The sequence below is a fragment of the Eretmochelys imbricata genome, chromosome 17 (genome assembly GCF_965152235.1).
Source record: "Eretmochelys imbricata isolate rEreImb1 chromosome 17, rEreImb1.hap1, whole genome shotgun sequence".
Lineage (NCBI taxonomy): Eukaryota > Metazoa > Chordata > Testudines > Cheloniidae > Eretmochelys > Eretmochelys imbricata.
The window spans coordinates 20,141,752-20,164,867 of NC_135588.1; the positions used below are offsets into that span (position 1 = coordinate 20,141,752).

At 46.6% G+C, this 23,116-nt stretch overlaps 1 protein-coding gene across 3 annotated transcripts in view; it reads right to left on the reverse strand.

Annotated features, from left to right (window-relative positions):
- The window catches only part of AP2B1 (adaptor related protein complex 2 subunit beta 1), a 97,835-nt gene that overhangs the window by 25,676 nt on the left and 49,043 nt on the right, over positions 1 to 23,116 (reverse strand). For 2 of the 3 annotated variants that reach the window (XM_077836323.1, XM_077836324.1), the window contains exons 15-18: positions 12,712 to 12,753; positions 11,662 to 11,808; positions 9,155 to 9,300; positions 4,937 to 5,066 (exon numbers count right to left, since the gene is read on the reverse strand). In XM_077836323.1, coding sequence (XP_077692449.1) covers positions 4,937 to 5,066; positions 9,155 to 9,300; positions 11,662 to 11,808; positions 12,712 to 12,753 — 465 coding nt within the window. The remainder of the gene's footprint in view (positions 1 to 4,936; positions 5,067 to 9,154; positions 9,301 to 11,661; positions 11,809 to 12,711; positions 12,754 to 23,116) is intronic. The other variant, XM_077836325.1, reaches the window with a different exon arrangement.

Here is a 23,116-nt window from a genome sequence, read left to right on the forward strand (position 1 = left end):
GTTTTACGGTGCTGGGCAGAACTATGTAGAACAACCGGCAAACGTGGTTGTATTCAGCGTGGAAATCCAGAATGGACAGCAATGTATGAGCTAAAGCTCTACTTCAGGTTACCCCTCCAGCAGAGATTAAGTGCTCCTTTGGAACGATAAATCCAGGCCAAACATGGATGCAAAGCTCAGTAAAATGAGATTTGGGTGCAACTCTGATGGGAAACTAGTTTAAACATTCCCAAGCACTACTATGCAGCCAATGGTAAAAAGGTTCTTCGCTGTTAAACACCCTCAGTGGACTAAACAGTGTTATAACATGGCTTATTCTTGCCCGTGTGGACAGAAACGCTCAGTCTAGATTTCGACCAGAGTTAAGACTTGGCTCCCCAACATGGTTAGAACGTTTTATTCTGTCCACACGAGTAAAAAGACAACCCAGGGTTTAACACAGCGGGGCCACAAGATGGTGGATTTTGTAGTGCAGCTAGGCTTTGGACTATACGTGGTTTTAGCTGGCCCAGAATTCTGGGTCAGATGGTAAGTGAGCACAGCCCACACACAGCTCATCATTTTCAAGTGACAGAAGGCACTGAATTTTAGAAGTGTTTACTCATTTCATGGTTCAGCAGCTGCAGTTGTCTTGAACATAAAAAAAAAAACCTCACAAAGTATCCCGTATATTGGGGCAGGATACTGCAACACTTGCAATTCCTCCCACAGCTGCTCAGCATAATGCAGAAGTTACAACATCGAGGGGATTTCTGAACTACCCTCTAAGGGGGGTGTATTAGGACTGGGCCTTCGCTTTGGTACAGGACAGTTCCTGGCAAGGTATTCCAGCATGGCTTTTTTTGTTCCAAATCTGGCTCTGGTCTGGAGAGGATTAATGGATTTATTTTTTTTAACCACCGCAGGCTCTCACTGCAGAACCACTACCGTCTCCCATGTGCACCGAGACTTGAAAAAGCAACTGCCCCAGCGATCTCCAGGGGAGATGTAACTGCCACGTGGGTTCCACACCTTGCTCCAAGGTGGGGAAAGAAAAATAGAAGCCGACAAGTCTGCATATCATTGGCCTGCTGTCAACCCAGGGCCTCTGAAGGCCAGCTCAGCCCTGGCACCTTTGGGCACTGTTAGAAGAGCCTAGCAAATAGCACTGGATTTAGCCAGCGCTGTGTGGTGGTGAGACCAAGCCAAATGCCAGGTGGCCTATGAAAGGCCAAGTAATTTGAAAATGTTCCTAAGCAACCAGCACGGATGGAAATTAACAAAACGAGAACTAAGTCATGAAGATCTCATTTAGCAACAGATACTCTTTAAAAGGCTCATTTCAATAGCAGCTCTCTTTTGGGGGAATGTAACAGGGATATAAATACAATGTACCACAGTGGGGTTTGGAGTCTGTTTAAGTCTACAGGGCCGAGATGCTTCTGTATTTACATCTGGCTTCATCCTTTAAGGGTCAATCAAACTTTGCCACAATGGCTGATGAACTTGGCTGCCTGTTCCCATCAGCAGAATACAACCATTTTCAATATTAGGTTGGAGGTGAGGTGGGAAGGAAGGTGCTATCCTTTTTCATACACGGCAGGACTACTGGTAAACACAGTCTGGAAGGCTGTTAATGCCATGTGTGGACCCTGACTGCATCTTGCGTAACTAGATCTCTTAACATTTATTTCTCCCTTCTCTAATGTGTTGCTTTTTGATAATGTGTTAAGTGTTTTGATCACTTTTGCTGATTAGGAAAGAGGTAAAAATTAAACTGCACATAGCGAAGACGACATTCTAATAAAATTACAACATGAACAGGACAAACTCATTACTTCTGAAATTGTTGCCTGCAGAATGAACCACTAGCGTTTGAAATTTTTAGTTCACATGCCATGGAAATTTAGAGATGAGTTTGGTTGCCTGAGGACTTATTTTTCTGTTACTGCAACAAAAACGGAGAATAAAAAAATGAAATTAAGGGCCTTAAAGTTCAAACAAATCCTGTACACGGGGCTCCTAACACTTCCATGCACAGAAAATCACATGCAATGTCGCACTCAACTTACTGAGAGTTTTCTTTCTTCAATGAAAACAGGTGTAGAGAAATACAAACGTGTCTATATTTTGCTATAAATTGCTCTCTCAGTAAGGCAACCATCCAAGTGATTTCTGTAGGATGTTTTAAAAGTCACTGTTTCTGGGGGAAAACACAAAGAATGCCATTCCAGAGCTGGGTGCTGTCAGCGCAATGACAGATCTCCATCAAATCCACTGCCGTCTGGAGAGTAACAACAGTACTTTTTAACTTGGCTTCTGTTACCAGCGTGAGTCAACTCTCAGCTGAGAGAGATACTATTACTCCATATGGCAGCTTCCCTGATTGTAAAAGGGCAGCCAACTTGTGTGGCAATGAGGTAGCTAGTCAACGAGCAAGCAGATCTGGCACTAATGAATGCTCTGCTTATTTCCAAATAAGGCAGATGGAGGTTTCCACATATGTTTCCTCTCTGCTTTATTCCTGTAGCATTTTCTGCTAGAAACAAACTGCATTCTGATGTCTTTGGAGGTTTCATGGTAACCCAACTATTTCATCTCCTTTCTGATCAATGGAAGCAGTGGCTTCCGTGTGTGTTTGTGGTTTATGGGACACCCCTTCATGTCCACAGCCATATCTGGAAGGTCTAGGACTCGCTCATTCTGTCCCCATGAGTTAGTGTTCATAACAGCTGAACCAAACGGATGTAATCACCACCTTGACATGCCTAGCTATTCCTGGCCCTGAGGAATCTGTGTATGGGTCTCCGACACCAGGGTGCAAAATGCTGCACTACTCCCTCTGTGGAATGGATTCCAAGGGCATTAGTAACCCCCCTGCCCCGCCTCCTTCTCTCTAAGCAGAAAAGGCCCCCGCATGGGAGCGATCACGTGCGGCTCATCCACACACTCCTGTGACTTTGCCGAGGGGCTGTGGGGTAAGGGACCTGTTCATCTCTGCTCCACTCATCCAGAAGCAACTATTGCATCACTCTTGATGTGATGCCAATTCGGAGCCTCAAGAACTAAGCTGTGGAGCTATTTCCTCGCGGTTTGCCCAAATGCTTATTAATAAATCATAAGCCACGGAGCGGAACAGTCAAGAGAAGGAAACTGTTGTTCAGGCAGATGAAAGTTACAATTTAATCATTGCATTTTTTTTTAAACCCTGGAGGGAGTAAGAACTCTCTCTACATGGGAAGTGCTCCACTCTGTCTGGGTCCCTGATGCAAATGGAGACCAAACCAATGGGATACATATATTCAGACCCACTTCATCCCAATCTCCCCCAGCCCCAGATCAAGTCACAGATATATGTGCTGTGAAGCTGATTATTTGCATCTACTGGATACGAGAAGTCTCTACCCAGGAGATGCATTGGGGAACCACGAACCAGCCAGCTTCCAGGAAACAGGGAGCTACTGCAGACTCTGGCAACGGGGCAAAACTCCATTCTGTTTGACAGCTGCATCTGCCTGACAGGTGACGTGAATGCAACATAGATAAACCTAGCAGTGCCAAGACCCCAGAATCTCCACTGAAATATCTGACCCCAAGCTGCACTAAGGGACGCTGTGAGGCCCCCTGGAGGGAGAATTGCTTTACCAACCCCTGTATTACACTGAGAAGTAAGGGCCTGAGAAAGGAACTATACAAAACAGCTTCATTAATTTAACATTAACAACCCCATACCCTCTGTTTCCTGGACCGTAGCTCTTCGGGGCAGAGAAAGTACCAATGAGGAAGCACCACTTAAAAACTAGCAGTGCGAGATAAATATTTCATCACTTCAGCAGCAGCCATCTTTCCTGCGGGTTCCTTTATTCTTTCATGTTAAGCTATCATCTCCAGATGTTCGTGGCTCTGCCTCTCCTTTAGAGCCTGGCTCTTGGCAAATCCCCACCCTACCCTCTCAACTAGCTCCATATGCACGTTGTCTGGAGCACATCTGAATCTGCTCTATTCACGCAGCTCCAAGAGAGCTGGCTTATTTACTGCCAATACGAACAGATACAACACAAGGGAGTCACTCCTTGGGGGAGATTAAACAAGATGGGTATCCCCCTTTCGGAGGGGGAAAGATAGCAAACCCAGCCTCCCTCATTCATCGGATAATCTGCATAGCCTTGCACGACTGCCTAGTGCACATGGCTTTTCAGTACTGTACAGTAACACCGCATGGCATCTGGGCTCTGCAGAACTTCCATGCTTCACTGGCCAACTTCCCCAGTTTTGTTCAGGAACTCCTGTGTACATCATCCGCCACAAGCTGCCACTTTGCAGAGGCCACACCAGACGTGACAGAGGGCAGATGTTCTGAAGCAGTGTGCCTTGGATCTGAGGTTAAAAGGGTTACGTTTTCCTGCTGTAAAGGTGCTGGGAGGGAGGGGTATTAAAATATCAAAGAGGAGCATGTTTTAACTCCATATAATCAGAAGAGCACACAGCCTTTGGAGAAGGTGTTAAATACAAGCCTTGAGAGTGACTAGCCCAGTTCCCAGGGCAAAGCCCAGCTCTGGTAACTACACATTCTGCCTCCTCCGTACAGTTTAACCAAGGAAATCATCTTCGCCTCCGGTCCTACACCATGCAGCCTTGCTGTACGCTCTTGGCCATGTTCCACCCAAGAGGTGGCTGCACTGCGTGTCAGTTGAGGTTTGCAAAGTACTTCAGGATCTTTCAGGATGAGAGGGGACCTAGATCACCCCTAAGTGCTACAAACCCCCCTCCCCACCATTTCCAACAGATTGCTGGCCAGAAGGCCACACTGCCCGCCCCTGAGAAGCCATTGCTCAGCATTTCAGTGAACTTCCGGATTCCTAGGTGGAGGAGCCCCCAAACAGAGGTGACCTCCAATAGAAGCAGGAGGAAGACAACTGAGCTGTGAGCCCCCAACGTAACATCAGATGCTCCTTACCTGGAGGTTGTTAAGAGGCTCCATTTTCATGACAGGTCCCAAGGTGTTGAGGGGAAGGGAGACATCAATGCTTTGGTTTGGCATCAGCGGAGTATGAATGGCCAGAGGAGTGCTGGGGATGACTCCAAAGCTGGGCGAGAGAAAGCCAGAGGGTGTTCACACAGCGCTGTATTTCCGAGAGCCCTATATGCGACGTAGTCACTTATTTTAAAGGGAAGGGGGTCAGGGACTGATGTCCCAAAGGTTCTCTCTGCTCTCCATTTTAGCGTGGGCTGGCTTAGCTTACTGCCTTTCCTGAGATGTGCCCCACTGTGATTTAGGGGGGAGGGAAATAGGTGACAATTGGCATCAAGGTGGTTGCTTGAAATAGGACAATGCACATGGACTTGAGTCTCGTTGGTCTCCCTGAAAATGGGCCCACCCTAGCCAAGAGATTATCTTCTGGCAACATTTCCATTCTCTCTCCCATGGGGCCAGTCTAATTGCTGAGCAGCAGCCTGCCCTGCAAGGAGCAGCTCACTAGGACATGAATTCAGAAGGACTGGAAGGAAGGCTCACGCCCTGGGACAAACACACTTCACTTTCACCAGAGATGTAGGCAGACAGGCAGCTGTGGACCCTGTGTCAAAGCTAGGAGCAAAGGTCAGAGATGCAAGAACTAGTACAGGGCAGGCAGAGAACATCCATGAAACATCTAACCAAAGAGGAATCAGCAGTTTGCACCAGGACCGCTATAAAGCAAGGCAGTTCTCAGCACTGCCAGACGGCTGGTTTTGGATGGGTGCTGGTTCTCTGCTTTACTTTATACTCTAACTGGGGAAGCACCCGGCCAAAGCAGATGGGATTTACACTCACTCATCCCACTCCGGCTCAGACACATTTTAACCCCGCGTGTCCTACTTAGTGTCAGGGTTTATAAGGTACACGTTTCACCTCCATACTCTGCAATGGCTTGTTTGCAAGTGCAATTCAAGATGTTAGCTTGGATTGAGACTGGTTATGTTAGTGACCATGTCTCTCCTTATGTACTCGTCTCAGCAGCTCAGATCAGCTGGGGCATCGAGGCAAATGCTCCTTGAATTTGAACTCCAGGGAGCTGGAGGCAGGATATTCTCAGTAAGGGACTTTCTATCCTAACTTTGCTTTCCCCGTCTATCTGACCTTCAGGGTATGTAACAAGCCTTGGTGATCTACTCTTGGGCCTTCCTTTGAGCAGAACGTGGGCTGCATTTCCCGGCCAGGTGGGGAAGAGACCATGGTGATGGGTGCACTAGAAATGCTCGGCGTTCTCTTTACATTTGCTGACACATGCTTGTTGAAGGGATGACAAGCACCCAATAAATGCTGTGGTACTGTGTGTGGGGAAAGGGAATCTTCCTGCTCACAGGCCTTGTATCACTGCTATGGCTCAACGGCAGGGGAACAGGCCACACGATGTATACTTACACGGAAAGGGCCATTGAGATAGCTGGGAACAAGGAGGAAACGGGAAGAAAAAACAGCAACAAGAGCAGGCAGGGGAGAAAGCTCATTCCCCTCACTGGCACCCACCACAGTCTTCCTGACCAGACGCTTCTTGCATGGAACCTATTAACCTGGCTGCCCCCTCTGTGGCCATGCTGTCATGTAGAACTGTTCTTGAATCTCTGCCCATACAGTCGATCCTACTAGTCTGGCTGCCTCTCTGCTGACCATCTTCGTCCCAAGCTTCAAATTACATAGTGCTCCAGAGTCCAGACAGACATATCCGCATCACCCAAAATCTGAAGGTCAGTGACTGGGGGAGGAGGGGAACTTTAGGAGGCCGGGGCTGGGCAGGGCCGAGTGTGGCATTTCCAAAAGCACAGGGAGTCAGCTGAGATAGGAGGGGAGACCGCCAAAACCAATTTCCAGCTGCATTGGACCAATAAGGAAGCGGAATTGTTTGGACTGGCCAGAGAATCCACATCTAATTTAAGGAATACAAGTCGATCTGCTGCAAAAGCAGTACATGCTGGTCCACTGTGCCTTGCGAAGTACACACTACCTATGTCTGAACATCTTCCAGGGGAGCGTAATACCAAAGTGCGTTTAAACAGGGCTTTATACAGTGGGAGGCCCAGGCAGCAGATAAAGTCTCCGGCGGAATATCTCCGTCAGGAGGGAATGGCTCTGGCAGCTCCCCACAGCCGGAGCCTGAAAGGTAGTTACACTTCGCAGTGGGGATGCAGCCTGCTTTTCATTGCAGTGTGTAGCTACATGTACCCTACATGCCACCACCAGCGTAGACAAGGCCATGACTGCCGAAAGGGAGAGAGGATTCCAGTGCATTTTGGAAGCGATTTTTCCCTTCCTCTAGAAGGCCGCTCTTAAGAAATGAGGAATCTGCATGCTAGAATGAGAGCACTTTAATCAGAATGGGCCTTTACAACCTTGACAGTGACTCAGTGTTCCCATGACACACCGCTCAGCGTAAGCGATGGCAGACCACTCCACGTACCCTCTCTCGGACTAAGGCAGGTACAAATGTGAAAGAGACGAGAGCGGGGACTCCACTAACAGGGCACTTCTCTTTGTGAGGGCAGGTTTGTGAATAGCGATCTGTACGCTCTAGACATTCTACTACACGGCAAGTGGCAGCTCCTTCCAGCAAAGTGATTTCGCTACCCACTGTGCTTACCGTAAGCTATTTCACCTGGTGATTTGTTCACTGACAATATTTGTTCACTTAAATAACTATTTAAAAAGACCTGAGTTTCCAGACAGTTTAAGTCTTGTGTGGATGCTGCGCTCCCTCCCAACTCAATTTGGAAATGCAGTCATTCGTCGACTCGCTGGGGACGGTTACATCTGCTGACTCGGCAGCCTGTCAGCTTAGGTGTACTTGACTAAGGCTTTACCAGCTATAAAAAGACACTTTAGCTTTACAGATCCAGGGGCTGTTTCAAAACATCACTGACATGTAAAAAGGGGCAGCTGCAGCTTCAGAGCTAGAAGAAAGAGGGGACCATATGCTCGCTTGCTCACCAGGGCAGGGCAGCCTGTAGAGAGCAGATTGTATTAAAAACAACACAGATGCATCAATCTATGATATTTTCAGTTGTATTTCATACAACCCATAGCCAGAACTCGTCAGCACATCATATTAAACATTCGCTCTCAGGACTGAAATATACATGTACATCGAGGCCTGTTTGGGTCTTTAAAATTGTTCCTTACAGATCTACCCCTGAGCAGGTGCCAGCAGCATAAATGACTTCAGGTGGCCACAGTCAAACTGCATTCTACTAACTAAGGGGTAGCATTTTCCCCACTCTATACACTCACCTAAGCCAGTTAGATTCTCAGTTGGGTTATTACGGGCTGTACTGTGGCTTTGCCCTGAGATAAACTCATTTTCGGGTGGATGAATGTGTCAGATGCGCATGCTACAGTTACTAGACATACAGGGTGCAGTTTTCAAAGCCACCCAGTGCTGGCCTAACTCTGCTTCTTCTGAAACCAATGGAGGTTTGACTTCATGGGGAGAACTGCTGGGCCAACACAGAGCACTCTTGAAAGTCCCACACACAGCAGCTATGAGCCTTCTCAAAAAAGTTCACCACCTCCAGCATTTAACTTAAAGTAATCTAGGACTCTAGGTAGAACATATTCACAGTTCTTGTCCTGACTGCATGCAGACGAGGTGAAGAAGAGAAATCTCACCAAGATGTGGGCTATGCTTTGACTCTCACTGCGCTGGTGACCTGCACCCATGGGTAATAAGTACAGGTAACTAACGATACCATAAACTGAAGAGGTTTTAATGACAAATCATTACCATTAATTTTTTCATTGTATTAGTGTTGATCTAGGAACGTTTTCTGTGGAAGTTTTAGAACAGTTGTTTGCCCCTCTTTATCTTCTAACCCTTCACATGCTGTTCAGCCAGTAAATGGAAGATTATTTAGTTAGCAAGGGGCCAACGGTAGCCCACAGATGACTAACCAGATAGATCAAGGCAGCTAATCCTATTTAGTGGTTTGGAACTTACAACATGCAGCCAATGAAAGAGCCCGTGAGAGTGTCTGGATTTGTTTTAAATCCCACAGTGCCAATGAAAATTGTGCCCTAGAGGGTCACGAGCAGCAGACTGGGAACCCCAGGTCACTCACGCCCATGTCTAGAACTGGGAAACTGAGCCAGGAGCCCTTTCTAGAACATTGCCACTTTCCTGCCAAGGGCATGTGGGTTTCTCACCTGTTCTTATTAAACTGAATCGCAAAGTCAGTCATGTGCTGCAAAGCCTTGTTGGTGAAGTTCATCTCCATGTAGATGTGTCCCTGCCTGTGAATGAATGTCCCAGAGATCTCCAGTCCTTTAGCCTTCACTGCTGGCAGCCAAACCTGAAATACAACAAGAAATCCTGCTCAGCACCAGCACAGCCCAGCTTGGAGTAACCCAGTGAACCCTACGGAGTTTTAAAACATTTCAAAGAAAGGTCCTGAGTCGTGCAATCCATTCATTCAGCAACTGTTAGTGTCCATAAGCTCATAAATGCCGACCGAGTATGCTGCATGTGGAGCAAAGCAATCAGGCTCACCAACGAGCAATACCAAACCTGCTGCTCCTATTCCATTGATAAAACTCTTTTAATTTACAAAGCTCCTGTTGGAGCTCTGCAACATTTGATAACACCAACTTGCACAGAAATGGAAGGGGGCTGGTGTCCAGGACCAACTCATCTCTTGAAAAGGCAGATTCCTCCAGGGCATGTGTTGGGATAATCCTGAAGACTGAACCAAGGACAATCATGGTGTTGGTGCTCTTATATGTTCCTGAGTAGCAGCCGTGTTAGTCTGTATTCTCAAAAAGAAAAGGAGGACTTGTGGCACCTTAGAGACTAACCAATTTATTTGAGCATAAGCTTTCGTGAGCTACAGCTCACTTCATCGGATGCATTCAGTGGAAAATACAGTGGGGAGATTTATATACATAGAGAACATGAAACAATGGGTGTTACCATACACACTGTAATGAGAGTGATCACTTAAGGTGAGCTATTACCAGCAGAGAGTGAGAGTGATGGGTCATCCTTCAGGATAGGTTGTAGATCCTTGATGATGTGTTGGAGAGGTTTTAGTTGGGGGCTAAACAGATCTTGGGAGACAGGCCAGTCCTCGCTTACAGACAGCCCCTCAACCTGAAGCAAATACTCACCAGCAACCACACACCAGAACCACTAACCCAGGAAACTATCCAGGAATGCATCCGATGAAGTGAGCTGTAGCTCACGAACGCTTATGCTCAAATAAATTTGTTAGTCTCTAAGGTGCCACAAGTCCTCCTTTTCTATCTGTTCCTGTAGAACCTTTGAGGGGGAATCATGACCATCAGCTAACACGGACTAATGAGGCTGTTGCACCAGCCAGAGTAACCATGATTGATGGCGTCACACCAGGCCTCATGTAGTGAAATTCCCAGATCTGGCTCAAGCTGTAAATCTATGAATATCTAGAGTGGCCTAGCAGGCAGTGCCAGGTAGCATCATGGCATGCAACGCTTCGCACACTGATGGGAGACTTTGAGAGCATGGCATACTGGGGTGTTTTTGTTCATCCTGGTGACATGGCTGAAGAGCAGGCAATGCTGTTTTGAATACAACAAGCTTTTGAAGGAAGGCCAGATCGCTGTGTGATTATAACATTTTGCACAAAGTCAAACCGCTTCATTATGCTCAGGATTTGGTCTGACAGCACATCTAGGCAGACGTGCTTTGGGGAGAATGCCGACTGTAAAGGTGATTGGTTGAGCAGCGGATAGTGCTTTTAACTTGACACTTGGTGGGATGTCTGTATACAATCTTTTATTTGGCATAGTACCAGCAAGAAGCCAAATGCTGAAAGCTTGGCACAAGCTGCAGAGAAGTTTATGCACATGGGTTTTATATTATTATAAACAATAATTATTGGTTGGTTATTCACGGAGATTAACAAAGGCTTTAATGAGTGGCGGCTCCAAACAGGAAGAAGGTGAACACATTGGTGTCACAAGGAAGAACTCCATCCCTCAGTGACACCTAGGGCATGGAAAAACTAAACGCCACATTCCAACGGCTGCTCTGAAATGGGATGCTTTCCCCACAGATCTAGCTTCACATTGGCTATTCTAGCTTGGCCAAAGCCTTGTTAGCAGGACCAAGTTCTGCTGATACTGAAGAATCATCAAGAGTTGGATGAATAACAAAAACAGTTCAGTCAGTGCTTTCACCATCTCTCTCTTCTACAATCAGGTGCAAATCCAGGGCACCCACTAACATGGTGTTCACGCCAACCACGGATTTATTTTAATGCCTCATAAACAGGACTCCCCTCATACAAATGGATGTTCTGTTTATTGATCAGCACTAATGGGGTGAAATCTTGGAATCCTGCTACGGGGTATCTAGCTAGTAGCTGCCCAATGGGGAAAGTGGCAAAGTCCAAATTATTGCAGCTCCCACAAATCCTTCCTACAGTAACATTACCTTACTGGCAATAGTAGGGAAATGCTGAAAACTGAAGTCTAGAGCCGGTTAGATTTGTCCTTCAACAATTGCTGTCACTCTGGGGGAAACAGAAGATCTAACTAATGGAACGTAACTCATGTATTCCATCCCATATCTCCAAAGAGCACGAAGGGGACAACTGAGCAGTCTCATTATCTCCATGCTGCCTAAGCTGTATCACTGATGAACAACGTACTGTACCAATGTTTCTCTTACGTACAGATTTCGGAGCCACGTATCCCCCAGGGGCCATGCCAATACCAGTAGAGAGTTCGAACAGGTCGTTGAGTCCACTGCTAACCACAGCTGGGGTGGGTGAAGGGGCAAAAGTCGCAGGCACAGATGATGGAATGAAGGTCTGTCCCACCTGCAAGAGTTAGGAAGAAAGGGTAGTGATGAACAGTGTAAACGTAGAATGCTGCTTATTAAATAAGGCATGAATTTGGGCAATATCCTGAATATTTTAAAGCACTTTACAGCTTCCCTGCTGAATTATCAAGAGTGCTAAATAATGCATTTGAATTCCAATGCTCTTGGAGACTAATCCCTGCAATCTTTGCTATCACCTTACCCACATGGTATCCTTGAAACCGCCACTAGTAGTCCCCTCCTGTCTAGGTAGGGGGAAAAAAAAAAAAAAAAAGACTTTAGGCTCGAGAGGATACACTTTAGGGAACAAGTCTTCACATGCCTGGCAAAAGGAGAAGATAATTTAAATCCTTTTCTTTTCTCCAAACTAATTGCCATGATTGCATTGAAATACTACCAAAGGACTTTGCACATCCAGAAATTATGGCAGAGCCATGATACAGCTGGGCGCAGAGGGTCATGTCATCCCAGCGGAGGAGGAGCTCTCTATTCTTAGTCCCATGATCAAAAATAGTTCACTCCTGTCCAGACTGGATATCTAGTCCCATTTGTTAGCCAGGAATGGAAAGCCTCTGCTACAGAAGTTCGGTTATTTCCCTGAAGGACTCAGTTATTAACAGCAGGAGACCAGGGCCATTCAATGAAGAAAACAGCTCTGCCTCCTTTTGCTCATTAGGGTCAGGAGAGGGGGACTCTCCAGAGATGGCAGCTCCAGTCCTGAAGAACTCACCTGGGGACCCAAACACTTTTGAAGGACCCGCTGCCATTCACTGTGGTGACAGCCGTCTGTTTTCACAAACACAGTGGTTTAGTAAAGCAGCAGTGTGTGGGGGAAAGATTATATCAGAATTATTATATTAGAGGGAGCTTTTTTTTACTGGAAAAAATTGATGGCACTTACTGCCGGGCTTCCTCCAATGCCCCCGCCAAGGTCACTGCCAAGCTGAAAGAGAGAAAGGAGAGAGAGAAGAGAAAGGCAGAGTTCATTTAAGCTAGGTATTGGATGCCAAGAATAGAGTTTGCAGTTCACTCGACTGAATCGCTGCAAACATGTCTCATACACTCACCATGCACAGGCCAGATGAACACACTGTGTTGTGAAAGCACATACAGTGGGGGTTTCTTATGCTAATAAAGCTGCTTAGAGAAGAAGCTGGTGAATAACCTAACGCCTTGTAATGTTTCAAATAAACATGTTTCACTCCATCTTCCCACTGGGACTGAATCCACATCTTAAAAAAAAAAGGAATACTTTGAAGGTTGATCAATTAAAAAGCCAATCCAATCTACAACCTATCATCCGTTTCACAAAGTCTGTGCAATTCTTTGTGTGTTTCATGCACGAGTGCTTTTCCACGAAACCTGTAAGGTCAGCTACCAGCAGTCCTGAGCAGCTCTACAAAAATCCAGTAGGGGTAACCACGACGGAAGATAAAACTGACAAGCTTCAGGGCTCTAGGGAGTAGTTTCTAGAGTGCAGAAAAAGCAAAGACTTCACAATTATTTAAACACATCTTGGCTGTATCCTTTTAATGTGCGACTAATTTTAGTATTCAGAAGGGGGGAAGGGATGTGGACTTCCAGTGCGACCACTGCTTGTGCAAGCTCAGCAGTACACACTTTCCCTCCAAGGGTTCAGTTACCCCATATGGAAAACAGAAGAGCTCCTACTTGTATGCTGGGGCCTGCTCTACAGTGATAAGAGGCCTGACTTTAGAGAACAAAGTAATCCAGTATTTTAATAATGATCACTTTGAAGCTACCAAGCTGCCATTTGGGGCAGCTAAAATTGTCCAACATGCTCCTCTTAGAACCACCTTATTCCAAATTCTTTCATTTCTGCTGTCCTTCCTCTCTGGATCACCATGCCTTTGCAGTTTACCTTTAAGCCTTCCTTCGCTCTTTCAGCTTACCATGAAGTTCCCTTGAAAACGTGAAGATTGTTTGGCTGAAAGGTGTAAAGCCCATGATACAATTTACTTGTGCATTTGCACCTTTCTGGATTTTCAAGAGACTATTCAGTGCTGGGGTCACCAGATGTGACCAAAACCTGCGATCCCAGGGGGAAATCTACATGAACACAGGTATAAAGTAATACTACTGATATCGCAGTGCTGCCTGCACAGAGCATTTCTCAATTCCATCAACATTTATAAATAATAAGGCAATACTGATCCATACTGAATATCTACCAGAGAGCCTCATTCTGCAGGCTTATCTGAGCTCACAAGCTTTTGCTAACAGGGAAGTGCTATGTATCTCACCACACAGTTTTCCAGTCACACATAGGACACAAGACACACGCTCTGACGACAAAGACAGACCACCACCAAAAAGAACAAGAGCGTACATGGAAAAATGCAGTGACAATCGCATGGGGAAGGGTTGGCTTGCTGGGACAACGCAGAATGTCATATGGAAGGCTCTGCTGCTAAGTTTGGCCCAGAGGTATGTGGGGCTATTTGACAAATAGGATCATCAAAGGTCCACGTGTGCTTGATCCAGTGCTCATGGAAGAAGAGAACGAAAGGTGACAGAATGGCCCAGAGCAGGCCCTGGAGCTGTGCAAGCTCAGAATCGGCAGGGCTCACGTACATCCCGTCCCCACCATATGGCACTTGTTCTTGGCCATTACCGCCCCACTTTCTGGCAGCTCTCACGGCAAGTGTGTGTTTGTATTTTAAATTGGCCAACAGATGGCATATTAACCAATTGCTTTCTTCCGCAGTGGATACAAATACGTTGGCTTGGGAACAAGCTTGGAGGCCTTTTTCAAGGCAAAGGCAGGGCCCTATTGGATGACAGCACGGGCACCTGCAATCCTTTGGCTTTTACCAACCCCTTTGTTGCTCTGGGTTTCCCTCTTTCCATAGGGGCTGGAACTAGGGGTGCTGCCCCACTCACTGGCTTGAAGTGGATTGCATCATATACACGGTTTAGTTTGGTTCAATGGTTCTCAGCACCCCCACTATACGAACTGTTCCAGACCCCCTGCCTCTCTCGGGTATATCCTTCCATCCCCTACAGTAGCCGCCTAGCCGTAATGCTGCCTACCGCTAAAGGGGCATTAAAGAACACTGCAAAATTGCACTAGCCTCCCTCCTGGCCAGAAAATCTAAGCGCACCCTTTGTCTCATGAAGCTTGCCCCAAAATCACTCCAAAACCCAGGTCTGCAACACGGTAGCACAATCCTCCAGGCCCTTTTTCCTCTGAGCTCTAATTCCCCCACACCACAGCAGCTGCTTCTTCATACATAGATCTCGATGCTTAGCGTGAGGAGAGAGAGCTGCTGGCATTCAAAGCAGCATGGAGCTCCATTCTTTTTCAGCCTACAAGTGTGCAGGGTTCAAGTGATCATTTCTCCCGGTTTACATCAGAGACAACAGACGAGGTGAATGATGCTAGTGTGAAATAAGAGGAGCGGTGAAAGGCCTAAAACACCAGTACTGTGGCGTAACTGTGTGCGCCGATTAATACTGATTTCTTGCAAAATGGGGTTTATTAATCTTCCGGCTGCCGAGTTTCTAACCATTCGAATGCGTCCGTCTGACACAGCAGGGGACTGCTATTCAAACAGCTCTCTCAGTCTGAGCCACATCGTAGAAGGAAAGACCTGAACACTTCTGTATTAGGACTGGCTTGCCACATAATTGCATGCAACTATTACACCTTCTCTCACTTTATATTCTTGCTTGTAGGTGTCAGCCGGCTCTGCACTCTACATCAAAAAGCAGTGAAGTCCAGGGGAAAAAAAAAACAACAGAGAACAAATGGAAGGAAAAGCTGCAAGACCCGGTCATAACAGACTCATTTCTAAATGTTATCGCAGAGGATAGGGGTTTCTGGGACCCTTGACTGATGAAACAAAAAAAAGAAGAAAAACACTCCCATCAGGCAGCAAAGATCTTATATAAAGTACTATGGAAATTATTGGGAATAATTCTGCATAACCGAGACAGATGTTTATCAGCTTTTTATCAGTTTCTTACTCGGCTCATCTTGGAAAGCCACAGGCTCGAAATTCAAGGTTGAAAGACAACCACCAATTCTTTGTAACGCTGGCAATCTTGCTGTGCGCCGCCGGTCTGCGAGTGCAGTGGGAAATCTCAGAGAGACTGGGCAAGGCACGGCTTGTAAATATCAGGAGCCCCCAACTGCAGTCTCGTCTTTGAAGGAACTCCAGATTTATGGTTCTCCATCAGAGCGGGCACCGAAGCCTTCCTAACACATCAAGGTGCAGTCCCTGAACTATGTGGTGGGAACATAATTCCTGGTAGAGGTCACCCATGCCAGACAGGTGAAAGGGAAGGAGCCAGATTAAAGGCAGTCCTCCTGCCAGTGGTGGTTCTGCATGGACTACAGAGGCCTGACAGAGGGGCGCAGGAGCACCTGTTTCTCATTGCTGAGGGCCAAGGAAATGCGAGGCAGGGTTTCCGGCCTAGAGAATTTCCTTTACCCCTCCTGAAACATTTTACTTGCTTTCATCCCCCTTGAGTTGCTGCCTCCTGGAGATGTCTTTCGAGACAGAAGCAGCTTTGACCTAGGTCCCTCTGAAGCCTCTCAGTCGCTCTCAAACCACCTAACGGTTCTCTGCACAGCCATGCAAGGGCCTCCGCTAGTTCATATGCACGGGACAAAACTCCGCTGACGCACAATCTGTGCCACCCCAGAGACCAGGGGGCCCTGGGACAGACAAAGGCTATTCCCCATTATGACCTAGAGCTGTAATTCCCCTGCTCACGTACACATACTCGCGCCTGAAACCTGGCCTCGGCGTGCATGGCACGGCTGAGAGATGCCTCTGCTGTTGCTACCGCGGCTACGCTGCCATGTGCGCACAAGCCGAGGGGTCACGCCACCACCTCGTTGTGTAGACACAGCCCGAGGCCTCTTCGACAGAGGCATCACCGTCTATACAGTATGCTGGAGAGGGAAACTGACACACCTGGTTTAAACTGTGACTGATTCCGAATAAATGCAACAAGCTCCCACTTGAGCCCAGTACACCCTATGCACAAGAAGATCAGTCTCAATTGGACCACCTGTTGGCTTGATACGGCTTTCTCTGCCCCCACCTTTCCAGGATATCTATAAACGTCTCCTGTTTAGAGACCACTGTTCCAGCCTGCCTGCTCCCTCTGCCAGGGGCGGGGTGTGTGTGTGTTATTTTAATATGAACTGAAAAGATGGAGAAGGTGATAACAGTGATGTGTATGAGTAATGAAGAGAAAGGAGGCAGACCATGAGAACAGGAACCAATTACCCATTGAGTGTCCTCTCCAATCTGCAGTGACAGGCAGAATGAAGAAGGAAAGAAGCAGATATTAGTCAAGCGTAAAGCAATGCTGAACAAATTCCCTGGAGAACTGGCAGGATCTGTTAACCATCTCCATTCATTTTAACAGCAGGTGTCTAACTGGCAAGCCACCCTTAGCAGGAAGCACAATGCACCCCATGCTAGATGCGAGCAGACAATTAAAGACAACTCTGCTAGCAGAATGCTCAGATTAGAGCTGGATTAACACCACCCCTTACCCAGTCCAACCTGACAGTCTTACTATTATGGTAGGACTGCTAAACAATCACTGCCCTTAGCATCATGGGTGACAGTCTCTGGGGACCTGAGGCTTGACCACAAGCAACTGCAAATTGCTTGGACAGCTTTTAGGGTTAGCAACCTGGCATTGTCCTGAAGGTCACACTGCCAGAAACAGGAGCTCCTTTCCCATGACTGAAGTACTTCCCCCAGAGCAGCCATTTCGGAGAAGGAGAGTGGCAAGCAGGCAGGCAGAGAGTTACTGGACGTAGCAAGGACTGCCTTCAATTATATCTGCCTAGCCATGCATATGGTCCCACCACTGTAATATCCTAGAAGCCACTGCACCCAAAAGAGGAAGATGCCAGACCTCCAGAGAGCAGCAACAGTAGCCCTGAACGTCAAGCAACTGCAACAGCCCTGCTTTATGTTAACTGGCTTGGATGACGCTGCAGACGCTCTGCTCTTGAACAGCAATTTGTCCTGCAATTTTATTCCACTGGGAGCAGTTACACTGACTTGCACGGCAACTCCGGCACTGCCATACAACACTCCAGCACCTAGCTGCACGTTAACGGTGCTCCGTGAGGACAGAACTCTCTGTTCTGTGGGATTGTTCTGCTCCCATAGTCACGTCTGCAATGTTACGTGAGGTATGCAAAGAATCTAGTCCAGGTGCAGAGTGAGAAGAGACGGAATTACTGACAAGAGCTGCAACACTTGTGGTCCAAAAACTGAATCGTCCTTGGCCGTACGATTGCTAGATCTGTCGATGCAGCTATGTAATACATGGAGCCTTACTTAATTCGCGGGCTAACATGGCATGATTTTATTCATCTCACTATGTTGTCATGGTTCAGGGAGTTAGATGAAAACGCTACGTTACTAAGAACTTGCACAGTGTGAGTCTCCTGTGAATTGAGTAATGGTCTCAAGTTGCAGTGGGGGAGGTTTAGGTTGGATATTAGGAAAAACTTTTTCCATTAGAAGGGTGGTGAAGCACTGGAATGAGTTCCCTAGGGAGGTGGTGGAATCTCCTTCCTTAGAGGTTTTTAATGTCAGGCTTGACAAAGCCCTGGTTGGGATGATTTAGTTGGGGATTGCTCCTGCTTCGAGCAGGGGGTTGGACTTGATGACCTCCTAAGATCCCTTCCAATCCTGATATTCTATGATTCTACCTAACAGCAAGGAAAACAAAGCATTTTCTGAATAGCATCAATTGATTTGGTTGGCTAAACAGCCAAGAAGCAAGCTGTTGCCAGTATGAGGATTGATTTGGGCTAATTTTATTTAAGGCATGGTTCTAGCTGCAAAGGGATTTGTGTGCGCGCCACATCGATAGACCTCCTTGAAGCTGTTAGACACACTTCAGTTTGCAACCTCTTTTCTTTGGTTCACACGTGGGCAGTTTCAATACGCAAGCTAATGGACTCTTGTTCCATGTGCGCTTTTCTGAACAACAGGATCTGGGGGCCTGCAGAAAGACAGAGCTCTCATCCTGCGTGAACAGTTACGTCAGTGCACAATCAGGGCAGCACACTGTTAATGGAGCTGTCACACGAACAACGCAAAGTACCATTGATTTCAGTAGCACTTACTGTCATACTTGGTCCTTTAGGAGCGCCTCCATCAGAGGATCTCAAAACTATTTATTAGCTATTTATTTTGATTTAAATAGTAAAAGGAGGTGCCCATAAAAAGCTCAAGGTACCACAATGCTCAATTTAACATAACCCCAGCAGCATTAAACCATTAGGCAGGAATTCAGCCAGCCACCAGAGCTCCTTTCCACCACATCACTGATCCAAGAACATGCTCTTAACTCTCCTAAAACCCTATCAAATACGTGTCTTTTGCAGTGTGCCCAGTTCATCTAGGGCCATTTCTTTAACCTCTGAGGATAGGACAAGAAACAATGGGCTTAAATTGCTGCAAGGGAGGTTTAGGTTGGACATTAGGAAAAACTTCCCAATTGTCAGGGTGGTTAAGCCCTGGAATAAATTGCCCCGGGAGGTTGTGGAATCTCCATCACCGGAGGTTTCTAAGGGCGGGTTAGACAAATACCTGTCAGGGATGGTCTAGATAATACTTAGTCCTGCCTTGAGTACAGGGGACTGGACTAGATGACCTCTCGAGGTCCTTTCAGTCCTACAATTCTATGAACTAAGTCTTACAACAGCCTTGGGAAATTAACAATTATCACCCCCATTTTGTAGAACTGAGGCACAGGTAAGTTTAAATAACTTGCTCAAGGTCACCAAGCAAGTAAGTTGCAGAGCCAGGAACAGAACCGAGCACCCAAGGACTGACTCCTAGTCCACGGTTTTAACCATCAGATGAGGTTCCTGCTCTAACAGAGCCAAAATACAGACAAAGCTAGAACCATTAAGGAAAGTAATTACAGCACGTGTGTAAAATAATAAAATGGTTTAACTCTTTAAAACAAAATTACTGACAAGGGGCTCATTCCCACTGGGGACTAACGGGCAGGCCTCTATCATTTAAAAAAGAAAAACAACAAAGCTGGCTTTTTTGAAAGAACACAGTCATCTGAAACTAGCCAGCTGGGTATGCAGATAATGCCAGGCACCCCAAAATATGCCAGGCGCCCCTCTATGTATGGGCAATACTAGATCTATATCTACATATTTATCTGTTATACTGTAACTCACTCTTTAGATAAAATAGAAGTTATTTGCTAAAGAAATTAACCTAGCAAATGGCTGGAAGTCTCACATGCCACAAGAGAAGGCCTAGCAAAGCTGAGGGAGGAATTCAATGAAATGCACAGTATTAATTTTCTGTGTATCAAGTTTTAAACAATCTTGTCACCATTCAAATGCCTGGGAGAGAAATCAATCTGTTTAAAAAAAATTTAAAAAATTAAAATATAAAATGATAATTTGTTCATCAGGCTATTTCTTCTCTGCATCAGTCTAGCTGGGTCTTTCATGTCTTGTTTCTCTGCACACTGAGCATATCCCTCTGAAGTGAGACACCCTCTCTATAGAAGGCCTGCATTTGTTGAGGGCTCTATTTCTGTAATGGGCGATGCTTGAGAGCAGCATTTTTACCTATCAGATTAATGCCCAGCACCTTGACTAAAGAAAAGACTTATTTAGCTGAAGGATTCTGCCAGTAGCCATTCTAGTCATTCAATTACCAGTGCATTCTCATTAATCACAGACACGGAGATGGGTTTCACCATATACGAGTTTGGATATTTGCTGGGCCATTTCTCTCCACAATGATCAAGAGGGGTTTGTAAATATGTACAGAGCAGTTAACTTACAGACACGGAGCTCCTTGGGGCATTTAACCTCTGTCAGGCCACTATCTCCCCACACTGCACTTCGGGCTGCAGGGTCATGCTAAAAACATGTGGCATAGAGTGGATGTTTGTTGCATTCAAATAACCACCACTCCCATACCTTTCTCTATACCAAGGAGTTTACTGGTGGTGAGGGGCAGGGCAATTTCTAGAGAGAGGAAGGAAAAAGCAGATGAAAACAGGAGGGGAGGGGGATTGGGGAGACTAATGATAGATTAGGGAGAGGTGCCCCACAAAAGGAGAGGTGCCCGTGTGTCACAGCTCAGGACCAAACACAGTGGCTTTTTCTCTAAGCAGCAAGGACTGAGTGGCACAGATGCAGCATGAGTTGAGGAAAGAAACACTGTTCATGTCACTCCTTAGTATCCCTTCCCGCAGCACAGACTGACCCCACAAAGCCATATTCAAATGTCCTTGGCAATTGGGAGAATACAATGAAGGTCCCTGGAAGAACCCTAAAACAATGAAGAGGGAGACTCAAAGCAGGGAGAAAGACAGACTGCAATGTGAGGGTGAGGAAGAGAAACAAAATTCCAGGGGGACGTATGGATGGCAGAGGGAAGAAAAGTAACAACTGAGGAAGAAGAGATAGGCGATTCATTTTGGATCCCAAACTCATTATGAAACAGTACGAGCGGCCAAAAGAACCTCCACTTTGCCCACTGCCCCCTCGCCATGTGATGATCCCTTGTTATGAGGCGGGGGATGGAAGTGTCTCCCTCCCGGAGACTCAATTCAACCGCAGTTTGGGTTGTTAAACTCGGACGTCCCATACACACGTCCCTGTACCTACACACACGCAGCACGTGCTCGGTCTCTCACATCCAGAACAACACACAGACAGAAACAGGTTAGTTTAGGGAAAGAAGGGCAGAGAGGGAAGCCCGGGATATACAAGGATGAGAGTCACTTGTACATATCACAGAGAGGGAGAAAACACAACAGGGACATGTGCAGTGGCACATCACTAGTAAGTGATGGGGGAAGCTCCATCCGGAAGGTCGCTCTAGCACTGTGTCTGTTACTCATGCAGGCAATCATTTTATTTCCCTTGAAGTCTGAAGCAGGGGTGACCGCTCTGCCAAGATACAGCATTTTGTCAGAGGACACTGCATAGCCCCATGGATTTACTTTAGCAGAAGCAGAACATTAAACAAGTGACAAGACTCTAGGCTTCCTGCTCCAACATTTGTATTTTCAAATGGGTCCCTACATTAACATCTCCAACACCAACACGTATAGGAATCTTTTCCCAAAGTCTATTCTAATTAGGTCGTTATACTGCACCCATCACGATGGTATCTGAGCTCAAACAATAATAAAAAACTGGGTGCATTGCACGCACAGTACCAGAACTCTAGCTCTTATACAGTGCTTTCCATCAGTAGATCATTATCCCCATTTTACAGATAGGAAAACTAAGGCAGACAGAGGGAAAGTGACTTGCCTAAAGTCACTCAGCAGGCCAGTGTCAGGAATAGAACCCAGATCTCCTGAGTCCCAGTCCAGTACTCTGCCCACGAGGTCACACTGCAATACAGAGGAACCCACAGAGAGATTTATGTCGCTCTTTGGAGCGGCCACGGATGGCACTGTTTCGTGGAAGGTTTAGATGCAATTCAAGAAATTGTGATTCGGAGCGCCTGGTCATTCTTGCAATGTGTGGCAGTGGCTGTCGTTTGGCTCAGTGCACCGTGCTCCACTGCCATGGTCGTACAGCACGGGCTCCTCAGAATTCCTGCCAGGGACTAGCCTGCCTTCTCCACTGGTGTGAAGTGCAGACACACAAACCTCTGCCGGAGACAAAGCGTTCAGGTGGACACATCTGACCTCTGCCAGCTATTAAAGGTCACCGGGTTTCCAGTTCATTAGCCAGGGAAATGCTAGGACTGGATGTGTGTGTTTAATGACTGTTTTACTAAGATTACTAGAGCGAATGGAGTATTTGGCAAATAAAGATTTGCTGCATCAGGGTCCATTCAAGTGCATGACAAGCTTCCCACTTCTAACCCGTCTCATGTTAGAAAGCTGATTAGACAGCGCTAAAGGCTAAGTGGGTTGCTGTTTGTTACTGCATGGCTGTCATAGGTTGAGGACTACCCCATCCAGCTCTTTCTCCATAATCATTCTCATTACAGCTTCTGCCCAGCTTCCCTCCATGGAGTGGAGGCATTGTGTATTTATTCTTGCTCTGGATCTTGACCCTTTTAGTATTTGAATACCACCTTGTGAGCTGCTCTGGCGAAGGGGAGGACTAGGCAGAGCAGTGGAGTGCTTCTCCTGGCCTAGCCACAATTCACTTGTCACCAATACTAAACCAAGACATCTCTGGAGAATACTCTGGATGATGTAAGGCTGGTATAGCTGTACACAGCAGGCCATAAAGATGGACCTTTTAACAGGATTCACTGAAACTGGAGGGCAACACAAAGATCCTT